The sequence below is a fragment of the Colletotrichum spaethianum genome, assembly GCF_022836535.1.
Source record: "Colletotrichum spaethianum MAFF 239500 DNA, contig23, whole genome shotgun sequence".
In the NCBI taxonomy this organism is placed as follows: domain Eukaryota; kingdom Fungi; phylum Ascomycota; class Sordariomycetes; order Glomerellales; family Glomerellaceae; genus Colletotrichum; species Colletotrichum spaethianum.
In genome coordinates this window covers 831,913-847,440 of record NW_026054793.1, presented here as the reverse complement: position 1 = coordinate 847,440, position 15,528 = coordinate 831,913, and the positions used below count along the sequence as shown (strand labels likewise).

Below are 15,528 nucleotides of genomic sequence, written 5' to 3'. Positions count from 1 at the left end.
AGGAATCAAAGAACCCGGTTAGTACCTCAACTGATAGGTTTCCCGACCGGCCTTCTCAGTCTCATGCCACGATCATTCGGAAAAGCAATGCCACGCGATCGGCTAGGAGCTGTGAGTGAGGCTGACAAAAAAGAGAAAGCAAAATTATGAAATAAAATCAACAACCGCTGCTTTACAATAAATATCCACTTGAAAATTTCATAGGAGACAAGAAAGCCAAGTGCTGAGAATAAAGTGTTATATGTTTCCATTTTTCCGATGGTGTCTATATGCTGCACGAACCAGAGCTAAAGACCAAACAAGAGGCAAATGTACTTGCCAGTCCTTACCCACAGTGCTTTGCATCTTTCATTTGAAAATATTCTGAAGTACGTTCAGTTGCTAATTGTCTTGATTCTCGGTGTTCATAGGAATACAGTTGACCGCAGATGTAGTCTTACCATCTTGGTGCATAATGAGGGGTCGTCCTCAGATACCTCGTGGAGTTATTTCTCTAGCGAACATTTACACGTGTGAATCAGTCAAAGAATGGGCACTCTCGCAACATAAGCCGAGAAATCGTAGCCTCTCGATCCCTTTTAAGCTCATCTAACTGCTAGAGGACCCAAGTATGACTTAGTCAATGGTATGGTTTACCAAGCGATTTCTGTTAGCCCATTGTTCAGTGATGGTAGTTCAAGCCCGATTCTAATACTTAATATTGACTAGTAGGTGATTCCATCGTATTTCGAAAGCGAGAGGCCAGAGTTGAAGATTTAACAAGCACTATGGCTGGACGTCTTCAACACTCCAAAACAGCGTCATGACCGAACTTGGTGAGTTTTCAGTGTTTCATATGTTCAAACAGCTTACAATGCATTATAGAATATCGATTCGAACGCTTACATTGCGAAGTAAGATGTATATCCCTAGATGTGGCATACCAGTTCTATTACATAGTGATTAAGTTGAATGTAAGTGTCAATACTTCAAATCAACGTCATCTTCTGTAAATTGTTTGTCTACTTCTTCGCCTGGTTGGTTTACTCTGTCTTTCACGGTATCATCTCATCGTCGTATAGCCTGAGCCCACCCTCTTCCTGCGCTTTCCGTCTCATAGCCTCGCTCGAGCAAATTAACAGTTCCCAATGCGATGCAATCGCCTGAGAACCCCATTGGTAGACGCTGCCACCGGGATAGGAATTAACCAAGGCATAGGGGTGGGCAGAGATTTCGTCGTCAAGCCAAGTAGACGTAGGCTCCTTATCGCGAACCGCTGCATCTTCACACTCAGAACGCTTGCTTCTCGGAACGGGGACTTTCAGTTCCTTCGCCTTTTGCTCCAGATAACCGACATAGTAGTTCCTATTGGGACTTCGTGGCCAGTGGGGAGTAGCCTCTGGATGTAATTGATCCTGCCGCGCCTGGTCCATGAGCTCACTCTGCGGCTCTGGCGCAAGCTCGTCCCAAAGTCGTCTATAGTCGCCAGCGATGCATGCCATTGCAACTTGAAGCTTTGCTTCTGGCCGACGACGGAGAAGCTCTCTCAATGTCGCCTCTGCCGGAATCAGAGGCCACCAAATCAAGTGTGGTATACGATGCAAAGTCGGCTTGACAGGGGTTATGTGTGACAGGTCGTTAACCATGATAAACCGCGCAAGTACAGCATCCTCTATGACGCTGTCCCATTCCGGAGATGTACGTTTCACTTCAATGGACCACCACTTGGCGAACGTGGTGTTGTGGTATATCCCACGGACAATGGCATAGCCTTCGTCATGGAGAAAGACTGGCCGACGTAGACGTACATAACGCTCAATGTTTCCCTCGTATGCTGCCATGATAATGAGCGGATCTTTGTTGGTGGTCGGCAGATGCGAGAGAAGCGGTGTATAGAAAAGCCCCACATGTTCCGGTCCAATTGTCTGTCGGTTGGTCTTCTCCGATGACACTTCGCCGACGTTAAAGTCTTCGGCAATGTTAAAGTAATGATCGCACCACTTCTTGTACTTATCTAAGCCTAATCGGATGTCTAACGAGGATTGCACCGCTGTGTCGCTGTTCATGAACGCAGGGAACAAAGGGTTGTCGATGTTGCAAGATCGAGTGTAATCGTTGAGGATCGCATAGCAGGCGGGCTGTTTCATGATAGCGTCGAATATCGTCTTAGAGCCGTCATTCGTCGAATTATCCCTAGCTTCTTCGGCGATAGAGACCTCGGGGAGGAGATCAAGTTCGTGATAGAGCGTGGCATAGCCAGCCACTGCGCAGGCTCGACCGATAGTATACCGCATGTCGGGATAGCGCTTCACCAACTGGCGGTACGTGTCCTCGCTTGCTACATCTGGGTACCAGATGCAGTATGGCTTGTCTTCATCAGCCGCTAGCTCTGGGACGACATCGCTCATAATGAGGCGTGCGTTGCGAGCGCGAGCGAAAGCTCTCTGGTCTGATTCCAAAAAAGTTTCTGAACTTCTTCTGACATTGCAAACTTGTAGTTGTGTCGAATGCCATGTATCACACAAATTCGAAGATCTGTGTCATCAACTGACGGCAGGCGATCGCCACGGAGTGCATCTCGATGATCATCACTGGGCGGAGAATACTGACGCATTTCGAAGACAAAAGGTTGAGCTCAATAATTGGTTGGAAGTATCTCTTCGTAAGAATCGAAGGCTGAAGTAATCGAATATGATGCCTGGTTGCTGAGTGAATTGTGCCCGTTGGGTCAAAGGTGATTACTCAAATGATATATTGTGTGGAATAGGTACCTATGTGAACTCCTCTGCCAAGGAAGCTTCATTTTATGCGTATGACAGGGGTTATGGCAAGGGCACAGTTTGAACTCTGCTGCCTGCCTTACCCCTGCTTCTCCCTTGGATCAAGGTCACTCTAATGGCGCACAAAATTAAACACTGTCATATGCGTTGGTTCATTCGAGTCAACAGTTCCGTCCTTATCAACAGCTCGCTTGTTTCGTCGGAAAATCAATACCCTGCCCCATACTACCTGATTTCCCAAATACTCATTGATAATATAATGCATCACGCCTTTAGTAGTATTGGCAAGCGTTGCCAGGACAATATTCAAAGCACACGGCATGGCAACTTAGTGTTGAACAGTCCATGACTTCGTATACACTACATAATCTTAATTCTTCTTGTACGTTGTCCTACTGTCACGCACCGTAGCAACCTATATGCTCATGAGCATGGCTGAACCAAATCAGAACCAGATCAGAAGCAGCTAGAGACCATGATATAATATAATAAAGTGAAGCCGTGAAACCCCAATCGGAATGTTCTGTTGCTCAAGACAGCCTCTATGGCAACGCCTATCTACACCACCGGTAAAACAACTGCAATATAGATAGTTTAAGCTCAGTTTTAACAGTAGTCGGACATCGCGAATATCTCGAACCCTTCGTTGTTTCTGCTCGGGCGTCGGAAATGGAGTGCGTATATAAGTAAACAAAGGTCAGGAGGAACTGTCGGTGGATTGGGGGATCAGAAGGTTGGGCCAGAGAATGCCTCCTTCCAGAAGTTTCAGACTCAGACGTCCCAGCCGGAAAGCTTGTCATCTCTATTAGAGTTGATTTGCTCCGGCTCGTGCCACTCAACTACTGATGTGCTTAGTGATTGCGGTTAATGATCGGCGTCCTGTTCCATGTTCTTGAAGATACAAAAGAGTATCGTGGCATTCTATACCATGATATGAAGTTCTTTAAACTTGCTATTCCCGCTTGTTACCCCCACAAGTCCAGAAAATTTCCCCCAAAACCCTACCAACCAACAATCGCCAATCTCTCCTGACCATGCGCTTCTAACTCCTCGCCACCGTAGCAGCGCTGTACGTCTCGGCCGTGGCAGCAGATACATTTCTAAGAATCATGAATGCATGCGGCCGCGTTGAAGGTGACAATATTCCTACTGACTGTGACACTCTGTTGGCCTAGGATCTCTTTGCTTACAAACGACTTTTGTGTTTAGTGGTATCCAACTGCAACGCTGCTGACTCGAGGAGTCTTATAGACAAGTAATAGAACAGGGTGAGTGACCATGAGTCTGCTCCGATCGAGGTGAGAAAAGGTTTCCAGCTCACATATGGTAAAAGCATCAAAGCGGTGGTCGGGTAGAAGCACACGCATATCAATAGGAGTTCCCACATTTGGTAGCCTCGAGGTTGAGTATTGTGGATCAGGGTCTTGGTTGAAACGCATCGTTCTTCTGATTCTCGGCGTCGCAAAACAGCAAGAATAGTACTTCTAGATAGTAGGCCTCGTATTTGCCCAATGTTTGACAATCGGAGCCCGTCCCTGTGCTACAATCTTTGCACCGTTGAGTCCCTAAATTAACAACAATATGAAATCTAAGAGTAACTTGATGTAGCGCCCAAAGATCACCTAGTGCTGTTGCTTACGAGGCATTCGAGCGGGTTCATGTTTCCCACTGGAGGAGTAGCCCTCATCATGGGCTGAGCCAGTTGATTAACCCTGACAACTAGACCGATTCTCTCAGAACGCAGGGGTTAAACGACCGTCGTTTCTAAAAATCACAGTACTCACAGACCAGGCGTTATTGTAATACTGCGCGGAGTTTTAATAGTTGAATAGTTGTGGGCCTGGAGGAGCTTCCTGGGAAAGCCATGCTGGATTCCCTGTGACATCAACTCTTTTTGAATTGAAGAGAGAACAGTACTGTGCCAGTACTACCTAAAACAAGGGGTTTGCGAACCTAGGGCCTTTGGATTGCATCCCCCATCGAAACTGACTTTTCTCCGATAGCATATGCCTTGAGAAAACAAAACTAGTGAGGAAAACTGGCGAGGCGAGTAAAGTCGAATTTCCTTCAGGAAGTCTCTGAGCTAATAGTTGCTACGTTCCAAGGCCATATGAGACGAAGACAAGCCACCAGACGGCGAAAAGCGCCCTTGTTTCGCTGGTTCCCTGTCCCCTTTCCGGTTTCAGTCGCACTGCTGAAACTGGTGGGGTTCTCTTAGGGATGCCAAGACGACCTAACTTTCATCCCATGCCCGAAATTTAGAGGATACTTTAACTTCACGTCACTCTATTGACGGAAAATGCAGACCTGATGTCTATTGTCAAGGGACATTTGACCTTTGTACTACCATATTGTTGGCTTATTTGGAAGTGAGAAGAAAGACCAGGATGGTTCCCTCATCAGTACTGCTGCCCCTCGCATTTGCGTCTTACACGGTCGCATCTGAGGCCCATGCGCAATCGCGCTGGGCGCAGACATGCCCCTGGACGCCACTGGAGGAGTTGCTGTTGGAATGCTCAAGTTGGGATCTCACAACAGAAAGGAAAGGCAAGGGCGCAGACTTGGGACAGACGCGGGCAAATGGAACGACGAATCCCGAACCACTGGGCTGGACGGGCCCCCATGGATGTGCGGGAAGCTACTGCCTATACGCAAACCGTGGCTTCGCAGATGAACGCGGAATCGTCATCATCTCCACGCCAGAAAACGTCCAAAAAGTGAAGAACCTGGAGCAGACCCTGCACACCGAAGCGCTCGACGAAAACCCCTCATCAAGTAGACCCTCGTTCGAGATCACGCAGGTCGAGGGAAAAGGCCTAGGCATGATCGCCAACAAGACCCTCGCGCGAGGCGACACCGTCATGCTCAAAACGCCAGTCCTGCTTGCTCACCGCGCCTTTATCGAGCACACTCCCCCGGCGGACCGGCACTTTCTCCTCGATGCTGTCCCGGAGTTCCTCCCTCCCCCGACGCGAAAGAGCTTCCTGGGTCAGATGGGTCACTTTGGTGGGCACCAGGTCAGCGACATCATGGCGACCAACTCGTTCCAGATGGACATTGGCGGCGGCGCCCAGGGCGACGGTCACCACTACGGCAACTTCCCCGAGGTATCGCGGTACAACCACGACTGCCGCCCCAACGTGGCCTTTCGCATCGGCCCGGACCTGCGCCACCGCACGACGGTTGTCCGGCCCGTGAAGCCCGGCGAGGAGCTGACCATCTCGTACCTCGACCCGCTCGGCATCCGCTCCGTGCGGCAGCACCGCGCCAAGCGGGCGTGGGGCTTCGAGTGCGGGTGCTCGCAGTGCGGGCTGGCCAAGAAGCAGGCCGCGGCCTCGGACGCGCGGCTGTTGGAGATTGAGGAGCTGGACAGGCAGCTCTCGGATATTGGCGCGAGTGTGACGACGGCAATGGTGGAGCGGTTTTTGAAGCTGCATGTGGAGGAGAGGTTGGAGGCGAAGATGGCCGGGGCCTATACCACCGCGGCGCTGAACTTCAACCTGCTCGGCAGGAATAAGATGGCGGTCAAGTATGCCAAGTTGGCGGTGGAGGCGGGGACGATTGAGAACGGGCCGGAGACGGGTGATGTCGAGGCCATGAGGGCGTTGGCGGCGGAACCGAAGAAGCACTTTACCTGGAGGGGGAGAGTCCGGTAACGGGTGATGGGTTTCTGTCGTCGATATCATGATCTGTCACCCTCATTGATTTGATTGGGCGTGTCCTGGGACAGCGGTTGTGGACTGGAAGGTCATATCGGCAGGATCGAGGTTGGTCTGCGAATGCCATGCTCTCAAGAGGCGGCTGGTGGGGTCGAGGCCATCGGCTTGCTCAAGGAGTATTGCCGTCGTGCATTGCTTTCGGGTTCACCCGTTCAGTAAGACGACAAAACCAAGCGCGTCCCGGTTCAACAAGCGATCGTGTGATAAACCCCGGAATGACTCAGGGCGCAAGGGAGAATGAACGTAAGGCCATGGAGCAACTCGCTTACCGGCTGTTGGAATCATAGACCTCTTTCACTAATGCAAATGTGGCATTTACCAAGGTCTTCTATATCCCCCATGTACGTGACCCTTTGAAGCAGATCGCAAGTCTTCCCCAGTTGCCTTAAACGCAATCCCGCACCCGCCGCCAAGACCACCCATGTCGGCGCAGATCGGGGCCCCACCGTAGCGGGCTCCCGTCGTCTACCTCCGACTGGCCCCGTCGCGATAAACTTTCGGCAGACCCGGGCTGCGGGCCGCCGTCTTCTTAAAGGCAGTGTGGATGGTCGCGCGGCGGCCGGAGGAGCCGCCGTCATGTGGTTAATTTGATACAGAAGGTTGAGAATGTTTTCCGCGAGGACTACCCCGTGGCCGGGCTGACATGGAACCGTTTGTTTCAAAGCGTCCAGGCTCACCGGTCGGGTCCCATGGAATACCCCATGCGAGGTTCTCCTGCAATTTATGGCGCTGAGCCAAGAAGTCGGACCGTGATTCTGCCATATTAATGGCATCTTTGACCGCCAGCTTAAAGCGGAAAGACGTCCCTGGCGATCAGCTATTTCAAGACTCGGCTCCGCTCAAAGTCACAAAACGGGGCTCAATTGACGATGCACCCGGCCGAGGTGAGCTCGGTGAGCTCGGTGAAAGAAAGATTCGCTAAAACATGACTCGCCCAACACCGCACCGTCGCATGATAGGGGAGGCTTGGTGCAGCTTCTCGACCAGCATCTTGCAACAGGTTGAACGGCTCAATGCGACAGAGGCGGTGAGGCAGGTTCCCGTCTCCAATTGGATGCAACGCCGTCAGGCGGCGCTGGTTCGTCAAATGGCATCCTAATGCGCTACGTTGGACTGCCAGCGCGTAGCGGATGGCCAGCGCCGGGCAATGGTGTCGTGGGCCTCACACCAACTTGAAGAGGGAGAGACAAACGCTAGTTCCGCCCGGCCGGGAGGATCGAGATCAGAGACATGCGAGGGGAGAGAGGGTTTTACTAGCCTCAGGGACAAGGAAATGAATACTTGCCAATTAACTCACAAGAGCGCAATTTCCCTGTCCTTCGCGGACGACCTGGCAACGGGATGATAGAGACGAAAGACGGGCTGGGCGCCAGCTTCCGGTGCAAGTGGGGGTGCCCTCTCCTCCCGCACTTCTACCATAACCGGACTACCCACTCCGGAGGATTGACCAATGACGGCAGCGCGGAGGCTCCGGGCTTATATCTCTTATACCAGCCCCCGTATTAGCCAGTGACGTAGAGGTGATGGCGCACAACCTCTCAGTTTTGCTTCATTCTGGGTATTGATCTCATAAAGCCGCATTGCTGTTTAAATTTTCTCCCAGCGTCGCTAACCTCTTGCTGGCCCGGACTGCTCCAAGTAGGAAGGAAGATCCGCTCGTGAATGTCCAATGAATTGGCATCACAATAGGCCCTGCTCGGTCGATTCAGACAAATAGACACACCCCGAAACATTATCAAAGTCTCCTTTGGTGGGGCGACTCGGTGCCAGGATAAGGCTCGTTGCGTAAAGCCGAATGACCTCCCTGCTCTGGAAGTCGGAACATTGATTGATTAAAAAAACAACGCATCAATGTCGAGCGTCAATGGGCCGCATCAGGTGGACCAAAGCAGCCTGGTTAACTCGTGCCTTTGCAGCTTGAACAAGCTTCCAATTGCTCCAAACCGGGATGCAGGTGGTTCGGAGTCCTGATCTACCGAGGCGCCAACTGCACAGTCGAATCCAAGATCTACCTTGTAATGAGGGGGATCTGTCCAAGTATCTCTTCTATCCATGCCCACTCACACCCTTCGTCAACCACCGCTCAACCACCCAATTCGCCGGTGATGAACTCAGATCACTAGTTCTTCATGGCATCCCTGCCCCTGTTTGTCACATCCATACGACCTCCCGTGCGGCCATGACTTGCACGCAGGGCCCCAGCCCCATAGCACACCACTCGCCGAGGATAGGTATTGGGAAAGACTCTTGGCAGTTGGGTCAATGAGAAATACGGGAATTCTTCCGCTCTGCTAAGGAACTGCGCAAGACGTGGATTGTCGTCATTTGGCTGTCATTAAGGTTATCGTATTTATTCTTCGTGTCTCCCCCCATCCCCGTTGCTCGAGGAGTGTAAGCTGTCATCCGAACTACCATCTCCCTTCGGGTGCCCAAGCCTCCTTACACAACACCGGACACACATTACACGGGCACACCACCAAACCATGGCGCCAGTATCACCAGTCTCCGACGCCCTCTCCGGCGCCGCCGCGGCCCTCACCCCCACACGAACCCTCTCGCGACCCTTCCGCAGCCTCCTCGCCCGCCAAGTCGTCACAACCATCACCGCGACGCCCGAGACGACGGAACAGAGCGCATCCGACAACAACCTGAGCGGTGGCGCCATCGCCGGCATCGTCATCGGCTCCATCGTCGGCTTCCTCCTGCTCCTCTGGATCGCAAAGTCCGTCGGCATGTGGGGCCGCCCCAACGACTGGGCCGAGAAGGACCCCCACGACCGCCGGTACCGCGGCAGGTCGCCCGGCGCCCGCCACCGGAGGCGCCACCAGCACCGCTACCACCACGAGACGTCGCGCTCGAGGCACCGCCACCCGTCGTACGAAATCAACGAGGTCAGGTACTCGCAGCCCGTCGTGTACGACAAGAGGGCGAGCGTGTCCCCGCTGCCGCCTGCCAACGTTTACCGGAGCAGTCGGAGCCGGACGCGGTACTAGTCTGGCCGGGTCGCAATGTACAAAAAGCAGGCCCCCCTCTATAGAAACAACCATGGTTTGTCATACGGGCGTAGAATATTGCATGAGCGGCGTTTTGGGGGAATCATGAAAAACGTACAGATCCCATGTAGGGAGGAAACATCGTGCATGGGTTATCTCACGATTATGAAGTTATGATCTCGGTTGGGTTTATGGGAACATCTATGTAATTAACCCAAGGTCTTGTAAATTGATTTTGGTCAAGCAATGTGTCCCTATTCGTCCAATGCATCTTGTTGAATACTTTCCCACAGTGATCCGTCGCAGACTGCCGAAAGTTGGGTGGCGGTGGGTGGTTGGGTGCCTGCAAATCCTGATCTCGGCCTCGATACAAGTTTGATGACCACAGCGAAAAAGGTTGGTTTGCTTAGCGGGTCCCGAAATCTTGATATAACGAGAATTTTGCCCAAGCAGGTGTTTGAGATTGCGGGTGTAGAAAGGTTAAGCAATTCTAAAGCGTGTAAGAGGGAACTTGCATCACTTATTTGGTATCCTCCAAAGGCTTGAACGCCGCTGGTTGTATAAGGCGACCTCACTGTTCGGAATAATTGCGTTAGTGCATGGGACCGCGGGGAACTCGCATTCCTTAAAACCGTCAACTGCTGGGTCTGTGAGAACGTGTGCAAGAACAAGTTTGCGATCCAATGCCCGCCTCGGCTGTGGGTGAGGGTGCTCTCTCGCTAACCATTGCCTCCATCGTAACCTGACGTGTGCAAGCTAAGGACAACTTTCATTAATGCAGGTAGGCTCGGAGAGTTTTTTTAGACATGAAGCCCCTACAACGAGTCGGGTGCAGTGCAACTGACTTGCCGTATTGCCGAGATCCGGGTCGTCCCATGTGCCGACTACCCGTATGTCGTCTGTTGATGTTCGGGCTGCGGGAGCTGAGGCACGCTAGATACCATGTGAATCACAGGTCCGGTAGCGAATCGACCAGTGATACCCATCATCTGTTCTAGAATGAATGAATCTTCAAAAATTCAAGGGGGTTGGGCGTCATCTTGTCGCGGCATTGGCTTGAAACATATCGTTCCAAAGCAAGGCAATCTTTGGTCGCAAATAACGAAGTTGTGATGGATCTGTATTATCACAAAGGCTTTCTTCTGTCTATCCCAGCAAGACCAGAGCCTTCTATCTCCATGTAACCTGTCGCCTAACTCATGACTCCCAAAAAGAAAAGAAAAAAACCCCATAAAGTTCTCTGCAAAATCTAACGCCAGTATTCATCCATCGTAAGGGGCATGAGGCCGAATGTGCCCTCAGCCGGACTTGGCCTTGTTCGTCTTGACCCAGTCGGCCCACTTCTTGTACTCGCCGTACTCCAACGACTCCTTCTTGCCCTGGTACCGCACGACCTTGAGCTCGACGTCGCGCCACTTGCTCTTGCTGCCCATCCAGCCGGCCTTGCGCATGAGGCTCACGAGCGTCTCTTCCTTGGTCCACTCCTGCTCGACGGCGACGTCGGGGAGGTAGGTCGCGCCGTACCGCTTGCCGTGGTGGGTGAAGCTGATGCGCAGGCCGTGCACGCCGAGGGTCCAGTCCATGGCGTCGTCGGCGTCCTCAAAGTTGGTGAGCAGCGTCACGGCCACCTCGAGCGACGGCAGCTCCGATGCTTCGACGGGCGGGAACCGCATGTCGTGCAGCGCTGACGTGAGGGCGTAGCTCGACAGGCCGTCCTCGAGCTCTTGCGCCTCAAAGGTGCCGATGCAGCCCCGCAGCGAGCGGTGGCCCGAGCGTGGTGAGATGGTGTTCCAAGTGACGAAGAGTGGGGATTCGGTGATGGTTTCGTCGTCGTCGTCGTCGTCGTCGCCAGGGAGGGAGTCGGTCGACGTCGCGGGCGTCTCGGCGGCTAGCGAGGAGCTCGAGCCGGAGGAGGCGGATGCCGAGTCGCTCGCTGGCTCGGCAAGGCGCTGCAAGGCAGGGAGGAGCTTCTTGCTGCCGTCCTTGCCGTCACCGAGGGTCTTTGCGTACTCGGGCCATGATCGCTGGATCTCCTTGAGGGAGAGGCCCGGCCGCTTCTCCAGGTGCGAAGCGAGAGCCTCGAAGCAGTAGAGGCAATGTTCCACGGAAGCCATGAGCTCGTTTCAAATGGGGGGGACAGCACAAGCGAAGGGCAGGTAACGAGGTGGCGTGACTGGAATGAGTGGACGGACAGAGCTTCAGAGCGTTCCGTAGAGTCGATCCGGGGGTTGGCAACGCGGGCGATTCGGAGGTGGACGAATGTACAAAGGCTGGAGGTTGGCGTAAGAAGAGATAAAACATGCGGGAGAGATCTCTCCAAGGTAAGGTGATGTATGGTAGCTCTGGCTTTAGGCTGACACCAAGAGACAGGGATCGGCAACCGAACCCCACTCCAGATAATGGACCCCGCGATTCGGGCCCCCAGGCGTGATGTACCTAGGTACCTAGGTGCAGGTGCAGCTGTATTGTGCTGTGCCGAGAGCAGTGCATTGCATAACTCCCAGTGCCAATTCATGCTATGGCTGGAGCAGCCCCCAAGGCCCCAGAAAAGTGTTTAGTCAGCCAAACGTAGCGCCTCGCTCCGCTCACGTGGAGAGAAACGTGAGCAAACGCTAAAAATAACCGCGGACCGCTCGAATGATTTTCCTGTGGCAGAGTGTGTCCCTGACGTTGCTGCCGCAAGGATGAGCAGTTTCGAAACGCCTCCTGAACGGGAGTGACACTGGTCCGAACGCCTTTTTCATCCTGTCATCCTGTCATCCTGGCATTGAAGGAGTGAGAGGAGCCCGTCCTGGAACCAGTCTATTCTGTGGAAAATTGGACTCCAATTAACCCACATACCGGTATTCCACAAATCAAGGCCCCTGGGCCAAGGCTAAGCTTCACAATAAGGTACACCGGGGTGAAGACTTGGCTTTACGGCCAAACAGGATCTGGGGTCCAGGCGCCGTGTTAGAGCTCCGCCTTCCCCTGCCGACTTTGCTACCGGAACCTGCTGAAAGCGAACGTCCTCATGTGTGATCTTCGCTCGTCCGAGCCTTGGTGACAGGGGTATCGGGTAAAATGGCTGATGGGCTTCTCTGCAACATGGCACTCACCTTTTGACTAGTGGGCCGCTGCTACGAGTGCTACGCGGCTTCTTCGTCGCAGCCCAGTTTCAGACGTCCACATCGCCCTCTGGAGCCTCGTCTCTCCCGCAATCAGCTCCTCTCAGACGATGATCTCCAATCCGCTTCCCTGGCGTGGGCTCGACGCAAGCAAACGGCTAGACGGGACGAGAGGGACCTGGGGTGCTGGGGGAAAGGCCCAGGGGAAAGGGCCAGCCCCGGGTCCATGATTTTTTGGCTATGGTAACTTTACTGTTGGATGTCTTGGCACGGTTCCTGTTATTGCGGATGACACACCGGGTGATCCCTTGTTTTTTCTTTGCGGCCTCTCCCCCCCTCCCTCTTGGAGAGTGGTCAGGGAGTCGAGGCTGTGGCTATACAATGGGCCAGGGATGGAACCGGGCTCGAGGAAGCCGGAACCGCTGATCTCAACTGATGACACGGCAAAGACGGCTTGATCGTTGAACCGCTAGTCCAAGAATTGGATGGCAGGCCCAAGAGTGGCCAAGGAACGCCATGCATTGCAACGTTGAGGCTGCCTCCCCCATAGCTTGCTTGTATGATGCGAGATGTCGATGGTGATACTCGGCACAGATGAACAATTGGCACCCCACCCCCCCTGAGTGTCTACGCGGGCTTGTTGATGGCATACAAATAGGTGCATCTCCTTCCTGATGTTCTGTTTCCATCTTACTCTTGCTATTCAAACCAACATTCACTAAACGTGATTAACCTCTTGCCAACCTTCTTTTCTTGTACAGTTTATCTGCTCGTCGCCGGCCGACCACTCGTTCAGTTTCCAAAAACACCAACTTTTTCACCACCGCCAAAATGAAGTACTCCGTTTTCACCCTCCTTGCCGTTGCTGCCGCCTTCGTCGCTGCTGCTCCTGCCGAAGGTACGTCGCCACTGAGGACCCGAGAGAGGATGAATGAGGATATACTAACACATCCCATCAGCCATCGAGAAGCGTCAGGATGCCGTCGCCAACAGCGTCCCCGTCGACGGTTCCGCCATGACGGACGCCAACGGCAACATCGTTCCTTTCAACAGCGCCGGTGTCTACCAGGCCAACAAGGAGGCCGGTCTTTAAATCTAAACGACCAAGACTTCGTTCTCGGAATGGAGGAAGAGAGGAGCAAATTATTAGAGAGGCCGACGGACACTTTACGAACCGCAACCACAATACGCAACGATATAAACTACGCCCATAAACCCATAATCTGGCGGCAATACCGGGGATTGGGGGACTTCAGGGCGACTTTAGGCACCATGGCAAATCAATCAAACCGATTTGGCTTTTAATTTTTTATTTTTTTTGATCTGGGACCGGAATCAGCGGGTTTTGGGTGACAGCATCTCCCCGAGCCCATTGTGGCAGATAATTCTGAAATATACCTTGGCAAGCAGTCGGCACACGTTCGCTTGCTTGACTGTCAGCCTTTTTTTCCCCTCATGAAAATCGTTCACGTCACGGTTCATCACAACTCACGGGTGCTGCAAGAGCGCATATGGCATGATGTCTATCAATCAATGCATCCTTACCAACATGTCACTCACCCATCCAAGACGTCAAACTGACTCGGTGCGGTGACCTGACAGGCATGTTCCAAGCGCTTTCCGGATGGTGTTGTGGCCGAGAAACTGGTTTCTATTTCTGACGCTTGGGGAAGGCCAGCAAGAAGTTGCCTGTAAGCTTAAACGTGCCAAGTCCACTGCGTTGTGGGCAGGCGACAGGGGTCACCCGGAACGAAGTGAGCCCAGCTCTGCTGCAGACGGCTGGGCCACCAAGACGAGTCTCCATCAATGATGACGAACTTGGGGTTGATCTCTCCATCTTTCCGCTCAGCCACGCTTCACGTCGAGAAGCGAGCCCCGAAATCTCTGCTGAATAGCAACTCCGCTGGATGCCATGGCTGTTGCGTGGGAGACGGGGCCCCGGCAGTGCAACTGCCCGTTTCTGGTTCTTCCGTGGGGTTTGCAATCTTCCAGCGTGGATGTAATGGACACGTTGCCAAGATGGGAACTACACTATGATGTTGCATCCAATCCCGGAGGTGTGGTCTTGTCTGTCGACTGTGTGCGTCTTTTGCAACAAGGCCCTTCTCGTTTGAAGCGCTCCACACCGCCCATATGTAATTCCAGATTGGCCACAACAACAGGCCCACTGGCGTGATTTTGAATGGGGAGGACCAATAGAAATACGGGCTGATGTTTCGTTGGTGTTGGGTGAGACTCGCAATGGCCATGGGTATTGCATTCCGGTCGCCTGGGTTCGTGGGTGCAATCCGGAGTTCTCGGCTGACAATGGTCGATCCGACAGGACTCAAATGGTGATGATACTAAGTGCTGGCGAGTTGACATCGATTGACGTTGGCATGACCCACGGCCAACACAGGTCAATGCTGCAAGTTAGAGGGGCAACTGGTGCATGCCTGTATGTAATGCGTGCATGGCAGCGAGAGCAGCGGTTCTCGTTGCACAGAGATCCTATCTCTCCAATGAAACGGCCCTTGTTGGTATTTTTGACAGAAACTCTAAAGCACAGCTTCGAGACGGAGTGGGTGTCCAGATGAACGTCCGTCCAGAAGCAACCGGTAAAAGTTGTCACACGGACAGCGAATGTTGAAATAACCTTTGGATAGTTCAGATGCGTCCCAAGAGCGGAAAGAAGATGCGAAAGTCTAACAGACTACTACTATGGGAAGGCACAAACGAGACCACCTCATGGAAAGACTCCCGCCCCACTTTGTACACTACCGTCCACTACCGTCCACCGGTGACCACTGTCAATAGCTTCGTACCGTGTGTCCGTTATTTATGCCTGAGGCGTTCATCACCGTCAGTTTATGAATCTCCGTCTCTGCATTACCTTTCATTTCATTTATGCACCAGCTGGCGGCCATGTCGCTACCTACACGTGTACCGGCAGCCAACATTAGCCCGACAT

General features: G+C 52.9%; 5 protein-coding genes across 5 annotated transcripts; 3 read left to right on the top strand and 2 right to left on the bottom strand.

Annotated features, from left to right (window-relative positions):
• Positions 1-1,034: 1,034 nt before the first annotated feature.
• Positions 1,035-2,387, bottom strand: ColSpa_08675 (uncharacterized protein; the record flags this gene model as incomplete). The annotated part of the gene is made up of 1 exon (XM_049274887.1): positions 1,035-2,387. The coding sequence occupies one exon, from the start codon at positions 2,385-2,387 to the stop codon at positions 1,035-1,037; it is 1,353 nt and encodes a 450-aa protein (XP_049130844.1).
• A 2,759-nt stretch (positions 2,388-5,146) lies between these two features.
• On the top strand, positions 5,147-6,415 carry ColSpa_08674 (putative short/branched chain specific acyl-CoA dehydrogenase; the record flags this gene model as incomplete). Its single annotated transcript, XM_049274886.1, has 1 exon — positions 5,147-6,415. The coding sequence occupies one exon, from the start codon at positions 5,147-5,149 to the stop codon at positions 6,413-6,415; it is 1,269 nt and encodes a 422-aa protein (XP_049130843.1).
• Positions 6,416-8,961: 2,546 nt separating this feature from the next.
• Positions 8,962-9,471, top strand: ColSpa_08673 (uncharacterized protein; the record flags this gene model as incomplete). The annotated part of the gene is made up of 1 exon (XM_049274885.1): positions 8,962-9,471. One exon carries the CDS (start codon positions 8,962-8,964, stop codon positions 9,469-9,471), a length of 510 nt encoding a protein of 169 aa, XP_049130842.1.
• A 1,298-nt stretch (positions 9,472-10,769) lies between these two features.
• ColSpa_08672 (AMMECR1-like protein) lies at positions 10,770-11,585 on the bottom strand (the record flags this gene model as incomplete). Its single annotated transcript, XM_049274884.1, has 1 exon — positions 10,770-11,585. The coding sequence occupies one exon, from the start codon at positions 11,583-11,585 to the stop codon at positions 10,770-10,772; it is 816 nt and encodes a 271-aa protein (XP_049130841.1).
• A 1,824-nt stretch (positions 11,586-13,409) lies between these two features.
• Positions 13,410-13,671, top strand: ColSpa_08671 (uncharacterized protein; the record flags this gene model as incomplete). Its single annotated transcript, XM_049274883.1, has 2 exons — positions 13,410-13,476; positions 13,538-13,671. The coding sequence occupies 2 exons, from the start codon at positions 13,410-13,412 to the stop codon at positions 13,669-13,671; spliced, it is 201 nt and encodes a 66-aa protein (XP_049130840.1).
• Positions 13,672-15,528: the final 1,857 nt, after the last annotated feature.